This window comes from Petromyzon marinus, chromosome 64, assembly GCF_048934315.1.
Source record: "Petromyzon marinus isolate PM22_M1 ecotype Great Lakes invasive population chromosome 64, UKy_Petmar_22M1.pri1.0, whole genome shotgun sequence".
Lineage (NCBI taxonomy): Eukaryota > Metazoa > Chordata > Hyperoartia > Petromyzontiformes > Petromyzontidae > Petromyzon > Petromyzon marinus.
This window is the reverse complement of record NC_133730.1, coordinates 5,096,722-5,115,345: the sequence shown is the minus strand read 5'-3', so window position 1 is coordinate 5,115,345 and position 18,624 is coordinate 5,096,722. Positions and strand designations below refer to the sequence as shown.

Below are 18,624 nucleotides of genomic sequence, written 5' to 3'. Positions count from 1 at the left end.
CTCAGCCCCCACACCCCCGCCCCCCCCCCCACAGTGTAAAGTGCGATCGCCAAATTATAAAGTCAGCTCGTCGCTCAGCCCTCTATTAGTCTCTCACAGAAGGAAGGGCCTTTGCCCGAAAGTTCAACCGAACATCGTCGACTCTCGATAATCTGGGTTAGCGGGGGAGGGAGGGAGGGATCGCCTGGATGAAACAAAACTCACACTTGGAAGGGATCTCCGAGGGAGCGCTGCGACATCCGCTTCCGTGGGCAATTCTCTTGCACTAAAAACGATCTCGGAGGAAGCTCTGAATACCCGCTTCTACGGGCAGTTCTGTAGCACTTGAAGGGGATCTCAAGACGTAGCTCTGCAATACCCGCTTCCTCGGGCCGTTCTCTAATCTGCACAGTTGCAGCAGCTCCACGAGAGAGATTATTCAACTCGCGTACTCTCCGTCTCGTGGCGACGCGACGCCGACCAGCACCGACGGGGGAAAAACAAGTTTGGAGACGGTCAGACATTCGTGCCTCACCTGACGTAGAGCGAGCGCTTGAGGCTGGTTTTCAGCGAGCCCGATCCGGAGCTGATGCTGCTGTTCATCATCTGCTCCCGGAGGTCGTGAATCTTGGCTTCGAAGCGGGTGTACTCTGCAAGATAGGAGCAGCGGTGGGGGGAGGCGGAACGCATTTGTCATCAGGTTTGGTTTCGGTAGCGCGTTGTATGAAAGTCAAAAAACAAAAAACGTCAAGAGTGATTTCCTGCTCAAATGAGCATCGTGGCGGCGCTCGACTCCTGCTTCGCAGTGGCGGGAATTCCTCATTCCTGTGGCAGGGCCGAGTCTTTCCACAGGAGAGCCGCTCTCCCCCCCTCCCCACACCCCGCAAACTTGCTACTCATTTTATCAACCCCAGAGCGATGATGGACCGAATCAACCAGGCGGTTCAGCTCCAACGGTGAACCACCTGTCGGGTGTTTATAAATATATCGGCCCACATATGAATGCACGCAAGTTCGCACGTGTTAACAGTTCATGTATGCATGTTTGTACTTATGTAAGCATGTAGCTGTACCCGCATGTATCAGTTCATGTGTATACATGCACATGAACAGGGGAGGATGCGGGGGGGGGGGGGTCTTACTGAGGCCTCTGCACAATCCACACTTCGACGGCATCGACCGAGCAAAATTCACGATCGCCGAGAGACAAACCCCAGGGCTGGGCTGTCCACGATGGATGAGGCAAGCCTGGCCATGTTACACGCAGGGCCCCGAAGAACCAAATTAACTCTCTCACAACGTGTTTTTACTCCTATTCCCCGGGATGTGGGTGCGTTCCTGGTAATCAGGAATGTCGTGCCCATCCCTAATTGCCGCGAGGTGGTGGCGATGCTTGGCCTAGCCGGTGCACCGTTGCAGCCTCGGTGGCGATGTGTGTGCTCCCACAATACCGTTCGCTACGTAGTTACAAGATTTCCGACCCGGCGATGACGAAGGAGCGGCGATTTAATATACGTATGTATGTTGCCGACCATGCTAATCGGGGGGGAAGGACAAACTAAACACAAAAAGCAGCTCGAAAAGCAGTGAGTTTCCAATCATGATTGAAAATTACAGAGCATTCCAGACAGCGGCAGGAAGCGCATCTGAAAGCGCCGCGCGATGCGGTGACCGTCTCAAGTTCGACGTCGAGCCAAAATCCGCCACTGCGAGGATGACGGGAGTTCGCGTGGTGGTTTATGTCCCGAGTCAGGACGGTGGGTGGCTCAGAGTTGGAACCTTGTTGTTCTGAGTGGAATCGCAAGAGGTCTCCCTGCTCAAACGAGCAATCGAGTGCGTAAGTTTGCGAGTGCCCTTTATCGCTTCTCGAGGAGCCGGGGTGCAGTGGCGCGCGTGCCGCGCTACGAAACCCGGCCACCCGAGTTTGATTCCCGCTCACCACCAACACCGGTGATGACTATCCGAACCGGCCCTGGGCTTTCCCCCAGGTCGACTCAAATGCGTACCTAATGCAGTGCATAAAAACATCGCCACCAGGAAGACAAAGCGCGGCGCTGGTCGCCCACCCCCTCTGCGTGCCGTTCCGGCCTCCAAACGTGCTTCATAACAGCACCGTCCCCAACAACCTATTAAGGTTATACGGGAGATCCGTGTCTTTATTTGTGTTGTGTCTACTGCATAAGTTGTCTTCATTATTCTTATTCTTTAACACGTCGGCTTTTCGCGAGCCTCACCGAGTCTCCAGACGCTTTTTCAGGAGGATCCTGCTAGGTTTATTTTTCTTTCCCGGCAGGGTGCAATGCTGCTGCTGCTGTGTAATTCCAGCTGAGAAAATTTGTAGGTAATCAGCCAATGCCAGTTACGTTGCATGCGTATTTTGTTTGTTTGTTACGCATTGTAGGAAGCTGGAAAACCTGGAGAAAAACCCATGCAGAGCAGGGGAAGAGTATAGAAAAAGTCAACGCGGAAAGGCGCCCGAAAACGGGTGTTGCCGTTGTAACATAATGATAGTCATTTTATATCGTGTCGTTCATGTCAAATTGCATCATCTTATGACGCTGTACAACAGAGAAAAGTAATAAATATAGATGCAAATATGCACTGTCTATATACAGTGAGGGAAAACATTTTTGATCCCCTGCTGATTTTGTACGTTTGCCCACTGACAAAGAAATGATCAGTCTATAATTTTAATGGTAGGTTTATTTGAACTGTGAGAGACAGAATAACAACAAAATCCAGAAAAAGGCATGTCAAAAATGTCATAAATTGATTTGCATTTTAATGAGGGAAATAAGTAGTTGACCCCTCTGCAAAACATGGTGGAGAGTTTGGAATCTGATTGATTGATTGCTTCTGTGGACAAGTGTCTTTTATACAGGTAACAAGCTGAGATTAGGAGCACTCCCTTTAAGAGTGTGCTCCTAATCTCAGCTCGTTACCTGTATAAAAGACACCTGGGAGTCAGAAATCTCTGATTGAGAGGGGGTCAAATACTTATTTCCCTCATTAAAATGCAAATAAATTTGCAACATTTTTGACATGCGTTTTCTGTATTTTGTTGTTGTTATTCTGTCTCTCACTGTTCAAATAAACCTACCATTAAAACTATAGACTGATCATTTCTTTGTCAGTGGGCAAACGTACAATATCAGCAGAGGACCAAATACTTTTTTCCCTCACTGTATATACCGTGAGGCTCAGCGTGCCAGAGAAGGAAATGTAATCGATTTTCTGAAGAAAAAAAAAGATTGCCCTGAATCTACTTCGGTCTCATCAGCCCATCGGGATGCTAAGCAGCGTTGAGGCTGGGGGTTGAGAACAGCCACGGAAAAAGACAACCGCAGAACTACCGTTAGATTCACATCAAACAGACCACAGCGTCTGACCACACGATTAAGAAAACTTAAATGAAATAAATGTTATCTGATCGGCCCTCTTGGCCCAACGTTTTTCCCGGACAACGTTCGTAAAATCCTTTACTCCGAGGTGCATTAAATTAAAACTTCTCTCGCCCAACGCTAGAACGATTTATGTCATTCTCTGTTCAAGGAACGGTTCCGCCACTCATCTATCGCAAAATACAGGAGACTCTCGATTATCCGCGTGCTTTTCAGTGGATTAACCAAACACCTGAGATTGACATAAATTAATAATTCATGGATTTTCCCTTAAGCCCAAATTATCTAAAAACAGTCCTACATTGTTACTCTTGGAAATGTTTATTTCAAGTCACATGCTTAAAACCGAACAAATAAGTTGCTCCGGTTAATCCGACATCCACTTGATCGCCTCTACAGTACAGTAGTTGCCATATATTTACAACAGTGGGTTGCGGAGTTTGATTGATGTTGATTGGTGTGGCTCTGCTACCTACTTAGCGGGCCGAGTCTTCTTCACGGGAACCAGGTAAGTGTTGTCCCTGAGCATGCACATCGATCGGTTGATCGTTAGCATTCGTTCTAAATCAAAAGAGTAACTATCAAAATAGTCAGTTTTGCTTCAATTTTAGCGATTTTTCCAATCAATGACTTTGTGAGTTTTAATTTACAAAACTGTGCAAGGGCAGACAAAATTAAACACTAATGCATTCCTATATTCGTGTTTTTTGGCCTAGAGATCAGTGAAAAATGGCTATATTTTTGGATTATCTGCTATTTTCAATCATCCGCGGACATCCTCCAAGTCATTGGCGCGGATAATCGAGTCTATATATATTTAAACATTAGTTAACCGTTACTGATAAGGCTGAAAACAAGCAATAAATATAATCAAATTATGATTTTTTCATGCAGTCCAAAACAAATATTACTGCACACAAGGGGCCTGATTTAATTATCACCATCACCAAACAGTCATGATCTACATACTGCTGGATGAAGGCTTTTGCAAGCTGTTCACACCTGCGGTGCAACAATCCATCCAGCTGCTGCACACAAGGTGGCTTTCATTCCATAATTGCCGGATCTCCAACGAGAATCTTAAGTTGGTCCGTGAACATTAAAAAAAATATTTTGATTATAATAATTTCCATTGCTTTGCCAACGGGGCTTGCCAACGAGCAACACGGTCAAAAGGAATCTCGCAGATCGCGCCTCGGATACGATTCGTAAACTTTCACGAGCGTCACGAAACATTCATTTGGGCGTTCGTTGTCGAATTAAGAGCGGTGGGACAAACTCGTTCCGCCACCCGAGTTCGATTCCCGCTCGGGCGGCGGGGGGGCCCACCAACACCGGAGTCACGATCGTCCGAAACCGACCCGGGGGCATCGCCTCGCTCGGGTCGGGAAGGTCTCGGCCTCAAATTGCTGAACCTATTTCGCAACGGTACGTAGCCAACCGTGCTAATCGGAGCTGCGAAACGAGTGCCTGTGGTACGGTGGTCTCTAAACATCGTCACGGGGGAGACAAAGGCGGGCGGGCGGTGATGCTGGCCACCTGTACCGGCCTTGGTAAATGCGCTCGCTAACGCCACTTGCCTCAACAGCCTGCTGAAGGCTATGCAAGGGGGATATTTGTCTTTGCACGTGTGAATGCACACTGGCACTTTATATGTGTAGATTGCCCCTCGCCAAAACACATGGGGGGCAGGGGGGGCCGCAAGTGTCTACACACACGCGACTCACTGCCGCTTGCTTGCTCGCTTGCCGCCTTCGTCCACGTGTAAATATAAACAGCTGTTCGGCGACTGGCACACGTTTGGGTTGGTTGATGGTGGGAAGAAAAGGCTCGGTGAAAGAGTGGAAACCTACGCTTTGAAACACATCGCTAAACGATAGTGCGGTGAGGTGTTCCCGTTCACGGTGAGTGGAGGGAGGCGAGACCCGAACCAGAAGTTAATCCATAGCTGTCAACCCATTATCATTGCCCGAGCTTATTACAGACCAATTCAGACCGTATTGGTCACCCCGTGCCCCTTATAAATCTCAACGTTCATCATACAAAGTCCCATCACAAGTGAGAAACGCAAACAAATAGACACTCACCACTAGTACACACACCACGCAACACTCTCACACCGCACAAAACACACACACCAACACACAAACACCACACAAAACACTCCCACACACAACACACCACACACACAACTCACACTCTCACACCACACACACAACTCAGACTCTCACACACAACTCACACTCTCACACCAAACACAACTCACACTCTCACACCACACACACAACTCACACTCTCACACCACACACACAACTCACACTCTCACACCACACACACAACTCAGACTCTCACACCACACACACAACTCGACTCTCACACCACACACACAACTCACACTCTCACACCAAACACAACTCACACTCTCACACCACACACACAACTCACACTCTCACACCACACACACAACTCAAGACTCTCACCACCACACACACCAACTCAGACTCCCACACCACACACACAACTCACTCTCACACCATACACACAACTCAGACTCTCACACCGCACACAACAACGCACAGAGACTCTCACACCACACACACAAAACTCAGACTCTCACACCTAACACACAACTCACTCTCACGCCACACACACAACTCAGACTCTCACACTACACACACAACTCAGACTCTCACACCACACACACAACACAGACTCTCACACCACACACACAACTCAGACTCTCACACCACACACACAACACAGACTCTCACACCACACACACAACTCAGACTCTCACACCACACACACAACTCACACTCTCACACCACACACACAACACAGACTCTCACACCACACACACAACTCACACTCTCACACCACACACACAACTCACACTCTCACACCACACACAACTCAGACTCTCACACCACACACACAACTCAGGCTCTCACACCACACACACAACTCACACTCACACCACACACACAAAACTCAGACTCTCACACCACACACACAAAACTCAGACTCGAACACCACACACACAACTCACACTCTCACACCACACACACAAAACTCAGACTCTCACACCACACACAACTCTCACACCACACACACAACGCACACTCTCACACCACACACACAAAACTCACACTCTCACACCACACACACAAAACTCACACTCTCACACCACACACACAACTCACTCTCACACCACACACACAACTCACTCTCACACCACACACACAACTCACTCTCACACCACACACACAACTCAGGCTCTCACACCACACACACAACTCACACTCTCACACCACACACACAACACAGACTCTCACACCACACACACAACTCACACTCTCACACCACACACACAAAACTCACTCTCACACCACACACACAACACAGACTCTCACACCACACACACAACTCACACTCTCACACCACACACACAAAACTCACACTCACACCACACACACAACTCACACTCTCACACCACACACACAAAACTCACACTCTCACACCACACACACAACTCACACTCTCACATCACACACACAACTCAGACTCTCACACCGCACACAACTCTCACACCACACACACAACGCACACTCGCACACCACACAACTCAGACTCTCACACCACACAGACAACTCACACTCTCACACCACACACACAACGCACACTCTCACACCACACACACAACTCAGACTCTCACACCACACACAACTCAGACTCTCACACCACACACACAACTCGACTCTCACACCACACACACAACTCACACTCTCACACCAAACACAACTCACACTCTCACACCACACACACAATTTAGACTCACACCACACACAACTCTCACACCATACACAACTCTCACACCACACACAACAACGCACACTCTCACACCACACACACACAACTCTCACACCACACACAACTCACTCTCACACCACACACACAACTCACACTCACACCACACACACAACTCAGACTCTCACACCACACACAACTCAGACTCTCACACCACACACACAACTCGCACTCACACCACACACATAACTCACACCACACACACAACTCACACTCTCACACCACACACACAACTCACACTCTCACACCACACACACAACTCAGACTCTCACACCACACACACAACTCACTCTCACACCACACACAACTCACACCACACACACAACTCAGACTCTCACACCACACACACAACTCAGACGCTCACACCACACACACAACTCAGACTCTCACACCACACACACAACTCACACTCACACCACACACACAACTCACACCACACACACAACTCACACTCTCACACCACACACACAACTCACACTCTCACACCACACACAACTCAGACTCTCACACCACACACCACACACACAACTCACACGCTCACACCACACACACAACTCAGACTCTCACACCACACAACAACGCAGAGACTATCACACCACACACAACAACGCACAGAGACTCTCACACCACACACAACAACGCACAGAGACCCTCACACAACACGCGGAATTCCGAGAAACCTCGTGGCGGCGTTAGTTACAATGGCACAGCAGTCACAACGGCAACTCACTCGTGCGCGTTACCGGTAGCCGGGGGGTGGAAGGGCTTAGCAGAGTGAGTGGTTAAGGACTTGGTGGTGGTGGTGGTTGTTTAAAGACAAACCCAACAACAACAAGCGGCTTAAATACCGGGGGCCTACCCACACAAGACAAAGCCTCCTGAAGTTTTTTTTTAAATTTAAATAAAATAAATAAAATGTAAAGTTACAAAAAGTTACGAAAGAGGGGGGGGGGGTAGGGGCGCCTCCCGAAACGCAACCAAAAGAAAATTTAAAAAAACCCCACGGGAGTCCCACGAGGCGCTGCATTTCGCTCCACGCAGCAGCAGCAGCAGCAACAACAAAAAAGACCGCGGAGAACGTGGCGGGGCGAGGGCGAGGCCAGTCGGGGCCCGAGGCGAGGCGCGCAAGGCAGGCGAAGCAGGCAAGACAGGCTGTGCGGCCCAGCGAGGCCGGATCGCGGACGGTCGAGGCCCGGGGTCACTCACCACCGCGAGGGCGGCAGCGGCGGCGGCCGTGGCCGCGGTGGCGGCGGCGAGGCAGAGGCGGCGAGACGGCGGCGGCCGACTTTTGTTACGGTGTGGGGAAAGTTGAAGCCGCCTGTTGGTTGTTGCCGCTAGCGGCCGACGGGGGGAGCTGTGGTGTGTGTGGTGTACGGTGTGTGTCTGTGTGTCGTGTGTGTCATGTATCTGTGTGTGTCATGTATCTACGTGCATCTGTGTGTCTGTGTCTCTGTGCGCGTGTCTCTGTGTCTGTCTCTGTGTCTGTCTCTGCGCGTCTGACTCTGCGTGTCTGTCTCTGTGTGCGTGTCTGACTCTGCGTGTCTGTCTCTCTCTGCGTGTCTGACGCTGCGTGTCTGACTCTCTGTGCGCGTCTCTCTGTGTCTGTGCGCGTGTGTGGTGCCGTTACCATGTGGGGGGGGGGCTACGTCACTTTGTAGAGACGGCGGGGAGAGTGGGAGGGAGAGTGGGAAGGAGAGTGGAAGACTGGGAGGGAGAGTGGGAGAGAGAGAGTGGGAGGGAGAGTGGGAGAGGGACAGTGGGAGGGAGAGTGGAAGACTGGGAGGGAGAGTGGGAGAGAGAGAGTGGAAGAGAGAGTGGGAGGGAGAGTGGAAGACTGGGAGGGAGAGTGGGAGGGAGAGTGGAAGACTGGGAGGGAGAGTGGGAGGGAGAGTGGGAGGGAGAGTGGGAGAGTGGAAGAGAGAGTGGGAGGGAGAGTGGGAGAGTGGAAGAGAGAGTGGGAGGGAGAGTGGGAGAGTGGAAGAGAGAGTGGGAGGGAGAGTGGGAGACTGGGAGGGAGAGTGGGAGACTGGGAGGGAGAGTGGGAGACTGGGAGTGAGAGTGGGAGACTGGGAGGGAGAGTGGGAGACTGGGAGGGAGAGTGGGAGACTGGGAGGGAGAGTGGGAGACTGGGAGGGAGAGTGGGAGACTGGGAGGGAGAGTTTGAAGAGAGAGTGAGAGCGGGAGTGAGAGCGGGAGAGAGAGTGGGAGGGAGAGTTTGAAGAGAGAGAGTGGGAGTGGAAGAGAGAGAGAGAGAGTGGGAGGGAGAGAGTGGGAGGGAGTGGGAGTGAGAGAGTGGGAGTGAGAGAGTGGGAGTGAGAGTGGGAGTGAGAGAGTGGGAGTGAGAGAGTGGGAGGGAGCGTTTGAAGAGAGAGCGGGAGTGAGAGTGGAAGAGAGAGAGAGTGGAAGAGAGAGAGAGTGGAAGAGAGAGAGTGGAAGAGAGAGAGTGGAAGAGAGAGAGTGGGATTGAGAGGGAGTGAGGGTCCAGGCCCTCCTGTGGTTAACAGGCGCAACTTTTGATTGTTTTTTTGCAAGCGTGATTTTATTTCCTTATTGCTTCTCTCCCATTTTTAAACGGCTTGCTAGGAGGCAGCTCGCCTTGCGATGAGCGATATTAAATTAACCGTGGGATTTTACGTAATAATTAAAAGAACAGCAGTCACAACAACAACAACAAACCACGCAGATTATAATTAACTACTTTGTTCGCACTCGGCAAATGCCACGCATTGATTTGTGTTACTCTCCATACATTTTAAAGGTGTTTAAACACGTTTTGGATAGTACCGATTCACAGTTTTAATGGGAAATAATAAAATAAACTAAATCTGTTTTTATTTAAATCGTGCTAATACTAAACCTTTAGCGTTCTGTCCATTTCATTATACAAAGGGTTCCAAACAATGGAGAATCCAGAATCTTTATCCTCGAAAATTCACTTGAGCTATGCCCGCTCCTTTTCACAGATGCAACGCGGATTGCACGGCTTTGCACATCCGTGAACACCAAAAAAACTAACGCACCCACGGTCCTTTAACATGTATTCAAAAGTGTACAATAGGCCGAATCCGTACACAAAAGTATATTTTTCCTTCAAGGATGCTGGTGCTTCAACAAGGCGGCACACACCACTTGAATTTCACAATTTTATTCCATCTTCCGGCCACGGCAGTTCGAAGTAATGGTACAGGTTTCTCAAAATTCTTTCACTTCCACTCTACCGCATGTCCGCTCGGCAGTATAAATCAGTTTAAAGCACAGTCACAATCGGTAGGGTCACGTGTGGTGGGGTAAAGTGTGGGTACCTCACGCCAGTGTGGAAGAGGAGGCCAAGAACACCCTCGACTAGACGAGACACTTTTGAGCTCACAATCACAATCGTTTATCCTGGAGAAATCCGATGAGCTATGAGGCTCTTTCTCACAGGTGTCCAGTAGGGGCGGGTCAGCTAACCTCTAGCGCAGTGGTTCTTAAACGTAAAAAAAAGAAAAGTATAATGTTAATAAACACACAGGGTTTGTATACTATCTGGCACTTTCAGTAAAGACACGTAGATAGAAAAAATAATAAAAGATAACACGACGTTTCGGTCGCAACACAAGCGGCTTGTGTTGCGACCAAAACGTCGTGTTTTCTTTTATTATTTTTTCTATCTACGTGTCTTTACTGAAAGTACCAGATAATATGGATTCCTGCAGTCACGAAAGCTTCAAATCAACATAGCGATTGATTAAGCAAAGCAGTTGTATTCACGTGCCCGTGCTTAAATTGCGCTTTCGATGATTTACCTTCTAAAAAAAAGATCTGCCCATGTCTCGCACACCCCCAGAAAGGGCATCTCTCACACCCCTAGGTTAAGAAGCACCGCTGCTCTGGTGAAGGCCCTTCTGGCAGCAGTGGCGTGAGCGAGTAACTAATCGAAGACGGCGCCAAAGGAAACTTGCAAAACGCCAACGGGGCGAGAGCAATAATCCCGCGAGCACACTAACTGAACACAAAAACCCAGAATAATGTAATCGTTTAAAATTGTTCTCGCGTTATTTGGTTGGGCTGAGCATCTAAAAACAAAAATCAATGCTCTGTGGAACATCATTTTAAAAATGGAAACCCAAAATTTCCAATCGACGTCTAAATTCGGAAACGGGCAAATGCGTGCGTTGGTTTGGACTAAGAGTACGGTGCATGCGCGCCGGCGGGCTTGGGTCAGAATGTTCACTCGGAACCCAACAATGAAACGGCATAAAGTTCACACTGAAAAAAAAAGCAAAGTGCTTTTTGTTTCTTATATACACACACACACACGCACACAAATCGCAGTCGTGTGCCTGTTTCTCAAACGGACCGAGAGGTTTCGAAGCAGTGGGATGGTCCTGCAACCTACTTGCCGTTACTATGGTGGTCCTACCGAGTACAAGAAAGGTCGTAAAAGCATGGGGGGAGGGGTCGCAAGTCGAGCCGTCGTAAGTCGGGGGTCACCTGCACATACACTTGAACACATCTCAGAAGTAATCACGTGGCACCTCCAGCACTGCTCTGTCAGTGCCACCCCCCCCCGCCGCCGCATCTACGGTTCGCAGAGGCAGACTTTGCAGCAGTGAGCATCGGTCACGATACTGTACTGATGAGTCCTAATAAGCGTACGAAACAAGTGCACGGTTGTCTAACTATCTCTCTCGCTGCTGCCCGTCAAGTTGGTCACGTTTGCTCAACTTTTATTTTCGATGGCGACCTTAAACGAGAGGCCCACACAATGCACTTCTTCCGTACCTGCTGACCGGTCGCTCACATGAATGCACATAGGCCCCGAGTGCTTCTTTTGGGCACACGACTGTGAGCGCCGTTTGAAACGTGATGGCTTTTCCTCCTCATTTTCCAGTTTTGATCCGCGAGCATTGCGACCGGTGACCACGTCTCGTGACGCGAAAACAGACGGCTCGAGCTGGGATACATTTTTGAAAGAAGATGAGCCACACGCATGCTTTGCACTGCGGGAAAAAAAAACCAAAACCGAGCAATTCGCCTCGAATATTGAGGAATTTGGCTTAAGCCTCCAGGGCTACGCGTTGCACTTCTCAAAGAGTCGTGAGCACGGTTGATGAAAAATAAGCCCGCTTTCACAATGAATAGCCTGCAGAGACTTTTCACCGCGACAATGTGACGTGCAAAAAAAGATCGGGACACGATATTCCAAGCTGACAATCCTGATGTAAATGTTTATCATTATTAAAAAAGTGAAGACGAACAACAAATACGTCAAATCGTGCCCTTGCTCAAATGAAAACGGATTTGAGACGATCAAATGTGTACATGATGACAAAACTCATCGTATAATGGAAGAAGAAAAAAAACCTATGCCAGATTTTAACTCGGCCTTGTGACAAGACAGCCAAACGCTGCCATCTGCAAGGCCACCTCGGGCTGGATCGATCACTAACTCAGCCTTATGACAAGACAGCCAAACGCTGCCATCTGCAAGGCCACCTCGGGCTGACGATGATCAGGATTTGACGATCAAATGTGTAAACGATTAACAAAACCCCACCGTATAACGGATAAAATGAAAACGAAAAAAAAGATCCTGGATTTGAACTCAGCCTTGCGACAAGAGAGCCAAGTGCCCCTGTCGGCACGACCACCTCGCGCCAGACATATCTGCGAGCAATAACGGTCCGGCAGGCATCTGGAGCTTTACAAATATTTGTTTCCGTGCAACTTGAACTGCAGCGGGGTGGGTGGGGGGCGCTCCCAAGTCAACCCGACCCTAAACATAGCATCCTGGCGAGGGCCAACCCTTACGTTGACTCGGGCGGAAAACCGGGGGACGTCCCCGTCTAATATTAGCGGCGGAGATCGCCGGCGGGTGAATATATTTGGTGAGGCACGGAAGCCTGCGGTGGGGTGCAGAGGAGAAGAATGGCGCGTGGTTATTGCTCGTCGTCTTAATTATTGCCCCAACACGTGTAATGCAATCGTTTCAAGTCGACCCGCACAGAGACCCACGGACCCACACAAGAGACCCATAGACTCACAGAGAAACAAAGACTAAGAGACCCATAGACTCAGGCAGAGACCCAGACTCACATACAGAGCTAAATACTCAGAGACCCAAGGTCTCACGCAGAGACCCACAGACTCACGCAGAGACCCATAAACTCACATACAGACCCACAGACACGCACAGACCCACGGTGTCGACAGACTGGGCATGATTTTCCTATCAATGCCTCAATCACCTGGCATTCGATCGTTTCAAAAAGCACTCTGCAATACCCAACTGTCAATTTTGAAACTAAACTTCTTAATTGCAACTTGGGCAAAGCGTTTATGTTATTGTATTTCTGGTCCCGTTTGGCTGCATCCCCCCCCCCCCACTTTCATCTTCTTCCCCCCAGCACCCCCCCCCCCTTTAAATCTTCTGTTCGCGATCGTTACCCCTAACCGAGGCAGAGCAGCAAGCCCAGACGCCCCGGATCGATCACTAATTTTGAGGTCGTGGGTTCGATCCCGACACTGACGATGCCTGCTGTATATTTTGAGTCTGCGTGTCTCTCTCTCTCTCTCTGCCATCATCATCACGGTGGCTAGGAGATGTTAACTACCTCGCCTGGTGCGCAGGAGGTCGTGGGTTCGATCCCGACCCTGATGATGCCTGCTGTATATTTGGAATGTGCGTGTCTCTCTCTCTCCTCTCTCCCCGTGGTCGTGTGGATTTTTCTCCCGGCCCTCCGGTTTTTCTCTCCACATTTAGAATCAACGTCACGCGTTTAGAGTATTTGGCTGCTATACATTTCCACGTGATGATGATGATGATAAGCCCACTTCGTTGAGCTATCATTACATGTGGCCGGGTCGCTTCTGAAACAGAAGCTAATAAAACCTCAGTAGGTCTTACCTGGTAAAATAGAGGGTTTTTTAATGAATACTAAACCACTAGCCCCCCCCCCCTCCACCGCGTGAATTGTAGCGTAATAACTTCATAGCAGGAGGTGATAGGGGCAGCCCTGTGATAGCAGCGGCCTTGCGCAATCACTCACACGTGTCTAACAGAGCTGCCCCGACCGCCGCACGCGGCAGTTTGCAGTAACTTCCTGTTGTTGCGGGCAGCCGTCTTCGCCGAGTCACGCTTTGGCTGATGAAATGAAGTGGTGGCAAGGGTGCAAGCCCTACAATTTGCTTCACGCGTGCCCAGGGCCGTATTTTACAATAGGCCACAGTAGGCACTGTGCCTAGGGTCCACTCACTCACCCACTCACTCATTCACCCACTCACTCACCCACTCATTCACCCACTCACTCATTCACCCACTCAACCACTCATTCACCCACTCACCCAGCCACTCACTCATTCACCCACTCACCCAGCCACTCACTCATTCACCCACTCACTCATTCACCCACTCAACCACTCACTCATTCACCCACTCACTCATTCACCCACTCACCCAGCCACTCACTCATTCACCCACTCAACCACTCACTCACCCACTCACTCATTCACCCACTCACTCATTCAGCCACTCACTCATTCATAGGCACAGTGTATACACAGAGAGGCAGAGTCTTTCAAATAGTTTTTTTTCTTCCATGAGGTGAGAGAAATTAACAACCGGAGATGAATTTTTCGAGATTTTCTTTCATTGCAAAAATTTGCAAATAAACATCCTTCAAGTGGTGTTTTCCCGCACAATCTCATTCTCAGTAGAGAGTAGCAGAGTGCAAGGGAAGACAAAGGCGGCGTTGTTGAGCTACGCTTGAACCAAGCGGAGTGACAGCGGCGGTCGGAGTGACATGGGGCAGCAGTACCAGCTGCAGGAAGTTATCACTGAAGAGGCCTACAAAACACAAGTGCCTTGGGCCTGCAAGAACCTTAACCCGACCATGTGCACGCCACAATTTGACAGATGTGCTTCCGCCAGGGGATAGACCTAGACAGCTGCCCCCCCCCCCCCACAACTTTGGCCTACTCTTTCACGCTGGCCAGACGTCTTGGAAAGAGTTTGAGAGTACCGCCCCTCCTCCCGCGCACCTCCGATTCTTACGCTTGGCTCCGTACGGTGCGAAAGCAGTGCAGCATACGTACGCACATACGTAACTGGAGTTGAACCCATGTCAACTGCCGGGTGGACAGAGGCAGCGTTGGGGTGGATTTAGAAGAAACTCGCCGCCGTTATTCCAACTGCCGCGCCGGGGAGATGGCATTGAAGCATCGGCGGCGTCTGCATTTGCAAGTCCAGCGTAATAAGCGATGCACCACGGTGGCAGTATCCATTACGGCATAGCCGCACCTCCGATTAGCATGGCTGGCTACGCACGGTGCGAAAGAAGTTCACCATACACACATACTTACAGAATTGATGATTAAACAATTATCATGAATAGACATATAATGATCTAATTAGCACTCTGAGAGAATGGCACGAGTATCCGCGTGTCAAATATTGCCTTGCGGCGGTTTGGCCCGTAAAGCGGCAAGCCGTGCTGGTCCGCGGGGTCTAATGTGTTCAATATTCACGTGGCCCACTCGTCCCCTTTATTTTGCTCTTCGCGATGCGGCGGGCAACGTTTTAAATATTTTAGAAGCGGCCTGGAATTCGACCAGGCCGAGCGACAGAATTATTCATACCGCAGAATAGGTCCCAGCTCTCGCGTTACCGCCGTCATCGTGAAATCCGGGCACGGCACTGCCGGCAGACTCACGCGGTGCCAAGGTCCACATCGGAGACACAGAACTGGCAACGACGAGATGCGGGATTTGAATCCGCGTTTCAGCCGCACGCTTTTGTTCTATGCAGCCCCCTGTAAACCCTCCCTTCCCATGTAACGTGCCGGCTACCATCATACCAGCTTCTCTACCCTCCCTCCCCATGTACAGTGAGGGAAAAAAAGTATTTATCCCCTGCTGATTTTGTACGTTTGCCCACTGACAAAGAAATGATCAGTCTATAATTTTAATGGTAGGTTTATTTGAACAGTTAGAGACAGAATAACAAAAAAATCCAGAAAAACGCATGTCAAAAATGTTATAAATTGATTTGCATTTTAATGAGGGAAATAAGTATTTGACCCCTCTGCAAAACATGACTTAGTACTTGGTGGCAAAACCCTTGTTGGCAATCACAGAGGTCAGACGTTTCTTGCAGTTGGCCACCAGGTTTGCACACATCTCAGGAGGGATTTTGTCCCACTCCTCTTTGCAGATCTTCTCCAAGTCATTAAGGTTTCGAGGCTGACGTTTGGCAACTCGAACCTTCAGCTCCCTCCACAGATTTTCTATGGGATTAAGGTCTGGAGACTGGCTAGGCCACTCCAGGACCTTAATGTGCTTCTTCTTGAGCCACTCCTTTGTTGCCTTGGCCGTGTATTTTGGGTCATTGTCATGCTGGAATACCCATCCACGATCCATTTTCAATGTCCTGGCTGAGGGAAGGAGGTTCTCACTCAAGATTTGACGGTACATGGCCCCGTCCATCGTCCCTTTGATGCGGTGAAGTTGTCCTGTCCCCTTAGCAGAAAAATATCCCCAAAGCATAATGTTTCCACCTCCATGTTTGACGGTGGGGATGGTGTTCTTGGGGTCATAGGCAGCATTCCTCCTCCTCCGAACACGGCGAGTTGAGTTGATGCCAACGAGCTCCATTTTGGTCTCATCTGACCACAACAGTCCTTCACGGCGTAGTGTGTTACCAATTGTTTTCTTGGTGACTATTGTCCCAGCTGCCTTGAGATCACTGACAAGATCCTCCCGTGTAGTTCTGGACTGATTCCTCACCGTTCTCATGATCATTGCAACTCCACGAAGTGAGATCTTGCATGGAGCCCCAGGCCGAGGGAGATTGACAGTTCTTTTGTGTTTCTTCCATTTGCGAATAATCGCACCAACTGTTGTCACCTTCTCACCAAACTGCTTGGCAATGGTCTTGTAGCCCATTCCAGCCTTGCGTAGGTCTACAATCTTGTCCCTGACATCCTTGGAGAGCTCTTTGGTCTTGGCCATGGTGGAGAGTTTGGTGTCTGAGTGATTGATTGCTTCTGTGGACAGGTGTCTTTTATACAGGTAACAAGCTGAGATTAGGAGCACTCCCTTTAAGAGTGTGCTCCTAATCTCAGCTCGTTACCTGTATAAAATACACCTGGGAGCCAGAAATCTTTCTGATTGAGAGGGGGTCAAATACTTATTTCCCTCATTAAAATGCAAATAAATTGATAAAATTTTTAACATGCGTTTTTCTGGATTTTGTTGTTGTTATTCTGTCTCTCACTGTTCAAATGAACCTACCATTAAAATTATAGACTGATCCTTTCTTTGTCAGTGGGCAAACGTACAAAATCAGCAGAGGATCAAATACTTTTTTCCCTCACTGTAACGTGCCGGCTACCATCATACCAGCTTCTCTGCCCTCCCTCCCCATGTAACGTGCCGGCTACCATCATACCAACTTCTCTGCCCTCCCTCCCCATGTAACGTGCCGGCTACCATCATACCAGCTTCTCTGCCCTCCCTCCCCATGTAACGTGCTGGCTACCATCATACCAGCTTCTCTGCCCTCCCTTCCCATGTAACGTGCCGGCTACCATCATACCAGATTCTCTGCCCTCCCTCCCCAAGTAACGTGCCGGCTACCATCATACCAGATTCTCTGCCCTCCCTTCCCATGTAACGTGCCGGCTACCATCATACCAGATTCTCTGCCCTCCCTCTCCATGTAACGTGCCGGCTACCATCATACCAGATTCTCTGCCCTCCCTCCCCATGTAACGTGCCGGCTACCATCATACCAGATTCTCTGCCCTACCTCCCCATGTAACGTGCCGGCTACCATCATACCAGCTTCTCTGCCCTCCCTCCCCATGTCACGTGCCGGCTACCGTACCGGCCTTTTTGGACGGGGTCACGACTGTAAGGGACCGCTGAGCTCATTTGGCCCTTACCCCGAAATAAACTGACCGACTGACTGCATGAAGCCGAGTTCAGTCAAGTGCAGCGGCGTTGATATACTCTCAGCTCGGAGAGCAAGGACCGCTAAGGATTACTCAGGCTAAACTGGCGTAGCGACTCACGCGTGAGGAGAGGAAGGGAGGGGGGGGGGCGAGTGGTGGTGGGTTTAGTATTCCTAAAAATATATATTGTTACTTTAACTCGCTAAGGCCCCCCCCCCCCCATCGAGCTGCGCAGATCTTTTTCAGAAGCGACCTCTGGGCCACGAACGAAAGGTCGGCGAAGCGGTGGCGCGGGGGGGCCGTGCCGTCGCGTGGAAAATTCACGGCGGCCAAGGATGAGTGGATGGGCGACGCTTTTGGCACGGAGAACTCCGCCTACGTTTATTTACTTTCTTGCCCCAATCGGGTGACAAGTTTTTTTTTTACTTTACACGAGCATGACA

The 18,624-nt window shown here is 49.9% G+C and overlaps 1 protein-coding gene across 9 annotated transcripts in view; it reads right to left on the bottom strand.

The window, feature by feature from the left end:
• Positions 1-18,624, bottom strand: part of LOC116956329 (disks large homolog 2-like) — a 539,014-nt gene that overhangs the window by 73,105 nt on the left and 447,285 nt on the right. For all 9 annotated transcript variants that reach the window (XM_076054104.1, XM_032977873.2, XM_076054103.1 and 6 more), the window contains one exon: positions 515-629. In XM_076054104.1, the coding sequence (XP_075910219.1) occupies positions 515-629 (115 nt within the window). The remainder of the gene's footprint in view (positions 1-514; positions 630-18,624) is intronic.